The sequence below is a fragment of the Coffea arabica genome, chromosome 1c (genome assembly GCF_036785885.1).
Source record: "Coffea arabica cultivar ET-39 chromosome 1c, Coffea Arabica ET-39 HiFi, whole genome shotgun sequence".
NCBI classification, from domain to species: Eukaryota; Viridiplantae; Streptophyta; class Magnoliopsida; order Gentianales; family Rubiaceae; genus Coffea; species Coffea arabica.
This window is the reverse complement of record NC_092310.1, coordinates 49,493,249-49,501,102: the sequence shown is the minus strand read 5'-3', so window position 1 is coordinate 49,501,102 and position 7,854 is coordinate 49,493,249. Positions and strand designations below refer to the sequence as shown.

Sequence of the window (7,854 nt, the reverse complement as noted above, 5' to 3'; positions counted from 1 at the left end):
CTGATAAACAGGAATAGAGTACAGTAAGTTTATGGTGGTTATTATGGATTTTGTCCTTTTTCGTATTTTTGCCTCTTTCAAAACCCACCCGCTTTTATACGGACCTCTTTCCCCGTGGTCCAATACAATCAATTCGCTTTTTGAGATGACTTTTTCCTTTATTTTTTCTTTTTATGGGTTTAATAATGTGGTTTCGTGCATCTGATAGTAGTCCCATTCGAAAGATTTGTGGAGGGAGGTGCTAAGCTGAAGAGGCAGATTTGTTTTTTTTGAGTGTTTGTAGTTGCCGGATGAGGAATAAATATGCAAGTCTTATTGAATAGTTAAGGTAAGCTTTGTTGAGTAGCCTGTAGCAGATAAGTGTCTTCAAATTGCCTTTTGCATTGTTTTAGTGGGTAATCTTTTGGTTTAGTCTATATATTAATCAAGAGTGGCTAGTGTGTTCCTCTGCATTCATTTAAATAGTTTTGGGTCTCTATTAAAAAATTTCCGTTCTTCCCTTCTAGAGAATTTATGCCAAAACTTTATGGAGACCTGAACTTAAAAGAGAACTAGAGGGTCTTACGTACTAGAGGGTCTTATGTATATGAAATTTTGTCTAATTTGATACTTTGATCCTAAGAAACTTGAATTGGAGAAATTGAAGAAAGTGGGTTATACATATAAGTTGAGTGAATGTCTTTGGCATTTCTTCATACATATCATATGCATCGATTTACGCAACAAATGGGGTTTTCATGTACTGAGAAAAATGGGATAACGAGTCCAATTAATATGCATTCTTTTATTATGAGGAGAATCGAGAGAGTTGTGTGAGAGGAACTTGTGATCTTTATAATTGAAAATGTAAGTGGTTGAAAAATTGGAATGCTTGGCAGGCTTTGTGTGGTAGATTTAGTAGCCTCACGTTATCTCGACCTATGCTGTCTTACTTAACCTGTAATTTAATTTCAACAGATTTGCAATTTTTTATAGCATTTAAGGTTTGGTAGTTTAACATCATCCATTGAGCTATTAAGGTTGATGGCCAAGTCTAAGAGTTCTTTTCATCCCTGTGCCACATTCCTTGGATAACAAGTGAACTGCTTCTCTGAGTGACCTCTGAACTTGGTTCTTTTTTGGCAAAAATGATTGTACTTGTGCTTTGAGGCTGGATTTTTCTATCTATGTGTGCGTGGAAGCGCTGGACAGAGTTTGCTGAAGCTAAGAAAGAACATGTGAATTGAGAGGACTGGATGAAAGATTGGCACCTGCTTCCTTGATATCAATTTTACAAATGTAGAAATTGCATTTATGGTGAAAAATCTCTGGTCAGAAGTTTGTGAGGAATAACTTAGAAACGTTTGTTATCCCTCAACTTGCTGAGATAGGTTGCTTAAGTACAATGAACAGCTTACGCGAAGATGGCACTGAATTTAAGTGCTATACCTGGTTGCTCTATCCTAGTTGTGTAACAGGATGACAAAGAAGAATTTCACACTAGGCTCAATTTGCTTTGGTGATGAGTTTCATGATTAACGGTCAAGGTAAAATCCAGATTGTTAATTTCTGTGCACAAATAATATGTCCTTAAAGTTTTGTATGAGGAAATCATCGGTCACCTTTTCCATCCAATTAAGTAGCATTTTCCAATGGTGTGCATGTCAAAATGCCATATTTCTTGCTTTATTTGGTTCTCATTTAACTGTTGGAACAACAAGAAGCTTCTTGGTCATATGCTAGCTCTTTGACAGGCATTGGAATATGGTTCTGGAAGATGTTAGGGACATAGGAACTGAGGTTAATTAGTAATATCCCCTGTTAGTAAACTGCTATATCTCTCACTTGCACATCTCTGCTTGTCTACAGAAGTAGTAAAAGAGCGAAGGATGTTATGTTTTTTCATCGTCGAACACGTGATTTCCTGGTGATTTTTGCTCTTTGCATGATGCACTGGTGTTGTCTGTTTCCCTTGTTCATTTCTTGCCTCCACTTCTGGCTTATCTCCATAGGGCTAGCTTCATAAAACACGAAAACCTCTCCGCCACTTCTCCTCTCCTGGCTTTCCTTTCTAAAATTATAATGCCAAAATCTTCACTATTCTTAAAGCCTCTTTGCTCTTTGCTTATTTTCTTGTAACTTTGCAGCTTCCTTGCTCTTAGTTTCAACACCACAAGTGGGAGAGAATAAACAATTGAATTAAAAGAAGGAGATGTAGATTCGAAAAATTGGTGTTGGAATCCTCCGGAGCGTATGGACGGCATCATTTCCGGCTCAAGGTTTGGGATTTTGGTTTAGGGCTTTTCTTTGTTTTTCCCAAATTTATAATATTAATATGCCTTTGTTTTCTCTGATTATTCTCCTTCGCTGTGTTTTTTTCCTAGAAGCCACCTACTCCAAGACCTCCAAGACACTTCTATACTGCCACCGATGTTAGCATTTATGGCCAAATCCCGAAAAGCCACCATTGGACCCTGAAGAAATTCATGAAAAGGAGTTTGATATGCAGGGGAGAAAGTAAATCAATCCAAGGAAAGTGCAACTGAGTTGGGAAGTGAATAACGAAAGGATGTTTCTGGAAATTCTACAAGAAATTTGTCTAACATAGTGTCTTTTCAAAAAGGAATTTTTGTTCAGAGTTGGCATATGCCTGAGAATGCATATTATCATGCAATTTTTTGGTAAGTGTCTTCAGATTTCTTGAAGTCATTCATTAACATGTATAAATGGTAAGTTCTTGCTTATCTTTTTCTATTGTTTGTTCTTTTTTAATTATGAAAGTCTAAGTTATATTCTTGTTTGTTTGTTCATGGATTTTCACATTTGTGAGAAGGTTTCAATCTTTTGGATTTTTCACAGACTAATCAAAGTTCATCAATTTTCTTTAAATGTCTTTGATAATGTGACAATTAGTAAAGTAATTAATTATACTTCCTTTTGATAAAAATTAAAATTTTTGTTTCGGCATGAGAGATATTTATATATAGCTAAAACAGATATTGTTGGGTTTTAAAATATAAAAGAAAGAATTTTGATTTATCAGGTCTAGAAAAATAGATTTAGTGTGTGTCAATGCTGGGATTTTAGACCACTCATGCAAAAATGATACGAATTAATGTTTGGTATAGTGTTGTGAACACTTTACATTGTGGGACTGATCTTTTTCAGGCAGTGACAAGATTCATGTTCTTGTTGTAGATGGTAGGCTTTAAATTCAATATTTGGAAGTTATGATGTGAGCTTCATCTTTATGTGGCTACAAAGTTTCAATTGGATTTAGTGATTGTGCAGATTTATCAGTTTAGAATAACTTGTTTGTTTTCCTTGTCCTTTTCTTTATTTTAGTTGGAATTGCCAGGTTCATAGGATTGTTTGCTGGTAGGGAATGATGTTTTAATTGTTCAAAAGAACTTCTAAAGCAGATAAGGGTTGAGCCTTGATCATCGATATCTGGTGATTTCTGTTGCTACTATCACTGACTTGCAACAGACTCATGGTTTCTTTATGTAATACGGTCAATTATCTATTGGTAAGATGATATTTGCAAGGGAAATTGTTATCGCAGAAAAGGCTCATGCAAGTCTTTCATAACGTTCTGATAATGTTAAGTTAGGGAGGAATTATAATTCAATTTTGTATTTGCAACTTGTTTTAAAGAATTGCAGAGAGGTCAGGAATTAAATATTTGCTTGTGATATTATGAAATTCAATCTTATTACCTTTTTGTGCTTAATGCATTACCCATTAAGTAAGGTTGTAAATAAGTAGTGTTTTTTACCAAGAATGACATAGTTCTTGAAAGGACTGTGAATATCCAGTATGCAATGGGAAAAAGATAATTTGGTCATATGATGGTCATGATTCACTAAGCCAAATATCAGTAGTTAAAGACACTTGAGCATGGAGATCTCTTTGCTATAATTATGTTGTTATGCCTTTCTGAGTTGGTTACCAACTGTACAAACAATTTGCTCCTTTGCAATTATAGATTTGTTGACATTAATAGTGGGGATTGGTAGAGAAACATCAGGAATAGAATGAGTCTTAATCTTATCCTGTTAATGGGAACTCCCTTGTCTTCAACATCTCAGGCTATGAAAACTATTCTAGAAAGAAAAGTGTAGTTCACTATTTTGGTATTTTCATATTTGCACATGAATTTGATCACTGCAAGAATAGAAGGTAACATCAGTTTGTGTTGAAGATTCAGTTTGTTTGTTTCTTCCTCTACTCCTGACTTTTATGTTACCTAATAGGTACCCTAGAGTTCTTATGCCAATGATATTTATATCTTTTACTGCAGATACAAGAAATTTGTCGCTAGAGGAACTGATTCATATCTTTGTTGAAAATGAGAACTGTCTGGTGAGCAGGCTGATAGAGAAGATTAGTTCTACATTGGTTGCTTGTACTTTCTAAGATGAGCTTATTATTACTTTGGATGTAGCTGGATTATTCATGAGAACCACCCAGGTAAATCTTTGGTCCACTCTCTTTGCAGAGGCAGCACTTTCTTGGATGAATAGGAGAGCTCATTGGTGATGTGGTAGACTAAATGGTGAAAGAATTGGTATTGAGGAGAAAAGAAACAAGATTCTTCATCACAAGATATAAAGCAGTAACATTCAGAAACGATAAGTTCTGGGATATAGCTTTTCGTAAAGGAGAGGTTGCATCAGTTTGATTAAAAAGAATGCTTCTGATCAAGAACAATGATTTTACATTAGCAGCCAACTTATGAGGGCCTATAAGGATGAATGAGTGAGAACATGAAAACAGTTAGCTTTGTAGCTCTATTGCTCTGACTTTTTTATGTGAATTTTGGTATTTCTTAGCTAAGTTTGAGGGGGATATCTGAGGATGGGTTTACATGCATAAAGTCAGGCCTTATCCTGTAACTCTGTGAAAGTGGTGTATCATACTTGTGTTTATACTTGGAGATAAGATTAATAAATTATCTCAGTTCTTGTTACAGAATGAGAAGCATAAAACATAGAAGCCCCAAAGAATTTCCATTTTTTTTTGGTAATGAAAGGATTGCATAAAATAAAAATAATTAAGTCAGTACATCACATATTTGTGTGGGAAAAGAAACACCCCTCAAATCATCACACAAAACAGTTCCTAGCTGGGGAAAGAAACCCCCAAGAATTTCATTTAGAAATAATGGTAAGCCATTGGTACTCCTTGTAGTACAGTAAGGCACTCTAAAATCAAAAGGATCTGATCTGTGTTGGACATTTCAAGCAATTGTGACTTCTCAACCATTTCCAGAGCGCCATTTATGAAGTAAAAAGATCCTAGACGACCAGAAGGATCTGATTGTCTCGGAACTAGTAGTCTTCTGGTGTACTCCTGTAGTCTATCAAAACAAACAATTCCATTTACCCAGGAAAGTGGTTATCTGCAGCAAGAAGGGTCACATCTACTAAGTAAAAACTCTACTGTCTCTGTGATTACTTCAACGAAAAAAAAAAGAAAGAAAAATAACATAAATTATTGATTATAAAGTCTGTTCTCAGTAATTAGTTCATTAAACAACTCTAAAATCAAAAACAAGTGCAGTACTGCTGTCTGTTTAAGGGTAGGGAGTTGCAAAATAACTCAGTGGGATGATATTCTCCTCATAATAGGACAAGTACCCACAAATACCATTCTGAAACAATAGTTTGGATCGTTGTTCAAACGATGAGGAGGAAGGGGATCTGCAAATCACAATCCTCGTCAACTTCTTCTCCACTTGGTCATATAAATAAAATGGAGACAGGAAGTAGAAAAAACCAGTGCTCTCATGTACTATAACCTTGCCATCAGGCAGTATACCTACAGCACAAAACTCGTGGTCAGGCTCCTGCGGCATATCAAATCGGTGCTCAACCCGCCACCTACCATCACCATGACTATAAATTACCCCATCCTTCGAGTACGAAATTATTGCAGACAGACGAATTCCAAAATATGGTAGACGGTAGGGGAGTTGTCTTCCCGGTGTGGGAACAAATTCAAACTTCTCCTGAGCAAGATGAAAAGCAATAAGAAAGCCATCGAATCCACCAACATTTTTTATCCGATCTTCCAACCAATATAAGGCTCCATCAAGGCAGACGGCTCGTTCCACTATCTCCCGAGGTGCCGGAGCGATACGTCTCCAAGAAGCATCCGTACCTATGGTGAGAATCTCCGAGTAATCCAAGTTACAAAGCCAAGTCGCCTCGCGTAAATCCTCACCATCGTAATCATTGGGTTTGTTTGGATAGGGTATTATTTGAAATATTATTTGAAATAATTACTGTAGCACTTTTTGTGATATGATATATGTAAGATAAAAAGGTGATTGGGAATATAAAAAGGTGAGTTGGAAAATGTATTTATGATGCAAGTGAAATATTATTTGAGATAATTTCTCTATCTAAACAAACCCTATCATTATAGACCGGGCATATATTTAGCAGTTTGTATAACTTATCTACTGGATCAAAACCCAGGTGATAGGTAGCAGAGCTATGCCCATATTCCGACCGAGGAAGCTCCATCGACTCCCGGGTTGCAACGTTGTACAAGCAAGAATTATTGCCCTAGTAGAAGCACACCAAACTGTTGACGATTTCAGTGTAGCCCAAACTCCTCCCACCGTCGTGCTCGACGGCAAGGTGGTGGGAAATTTTGACCACTATCAAGGCTCACATAGAAGAAATCCTTGGTGGGTGCCAATCTTTCGAAGTAGGGATCAGATAGGAGGAGGCCTCGGAAACCACGACAGTACGCCCTTGCGAAGGAAGGATCTAGGATGATGGACAGCCAAAGCTTTGAGACGCACTTGAATCGCATCAGGGACTTGACCGGAAGCCATAACAAGATCTCTCTCATCAGTTCATCAGGAAACACTTGATCTGGATTTGGGTATGGAGTTGAATTTGAATATGGATTTGGAAGAAGATGGGGATGACATGGAAGGCTTGGCTCCTCCGCCATTATCAGTAGTTTGGACGTAATGATAGGAAGGTATGAGATTTTACGAAGTACAGGGATATATTAGTTCAAAGGAGATTATCCAGTCCGGTTTAGGATCAGTTTCCTAGGGGTGTCGGAAGGTTGTGGAATGACATATTCGTCCTTTGATCCATAGCTAAATAAAAAAAAGGCAAGAAGGAATTTTAATACAAATGCAACTCTTTGGATGAAATAAAATTACCTTTTTCAGCTCAAATTAAATACAATAAAAAAACAATTCTATGAGTGATTTCAAAAGAAGTTGCATGTAAGTTCCAATTGCACCAATTGTGAGGTACAAGAAAGCATAGACCTTTGTTGGATTGTGATTTTTCACATAAAAACTTTTTATGTTTTGTATGAGTATTTTTCAATCACCTTTTTATCTCACATGTATCAAGTCGCTACGATACACTTTTTTTACAAAATTTTGAAAAATAGCAATTCAAATGAAAATGAAGTTTCTATAAAATCCATGGGCACTCTCATATTTGAACCAAAATAATATAGGAGTGCAATAATGAAAAGTAAAGTTCTTTTTCACTTGTGCCTTTTACTTCTATAATGGCAAAGTTATCAATGGACTGGGAATAATTTGACCATTTTGCCAATCAAAATCATGTGATGAGTTTAATGTCAATTTTGTCATTTTGTGCTAGCCTACAATAATCCTCTTTGGTTTGATTTCCCCTTTTTATTCATTCAACTTCTTGGTGTAAGTTTTTGATTCGTACTAGATAAGGATTGGGCTTTTTTTTTTTTTTATAAATAATGGGAGGTTTTTACACGGGATTTTTTATTTACAATCCCTCCCGTTTTCCATCCAATCCAATCCTTTCCCAAACTAGGCTCAGCATTAAATCTAGATGCTCTGTGAATTCTTTT

The 7,854-nt window shown here is 36.2% G+C and overlaps 1 protein-coding gene and 1 long non-coding RNA gene across 2 annotated transcripts; one reads left to right on the top strand and one right to left on the bottom strand.

Annotated features, from left to right (window-relative positions):
- The first annotated feature begins 2,002 nt into the window (after positions 1-2,002).
- Positions 2,003-4,886, top strand: LOC140006615 (uncharacterized). Its single transcript, XR_011814348.1, has 3 exons — positions 2,003-2,258; positions 2,364-2,660; positions 4,283-4,886. It is a non-coding gene; the product is annotated as an uncharacterized lncRNA (long non-coding RNA).
- Positions 4,887-5,557: 671 nt separating this feature from the next.
- Positions 5,558-6,951, bottom strand: LOC140005912 (putative F-box protein At3g52320). Its single transcript, XM_072047162.1, has 3 exons — positions 6,664-6,951; positions 6,461-6,554; positions 5,558-6,144 (listed from the first exon to the last, which is right to left on the bottom strand). The coding sequence occupies exons 1-3, from the start codon at positions 6,949-6,951 to the stop codon at positions 5,558-5,560; spliced, it is 969 nt and encodes a 322-aa protein (XP_071903263.1).
- Positions 6,952-7,854: the final 903 nt, after the last annotated feature.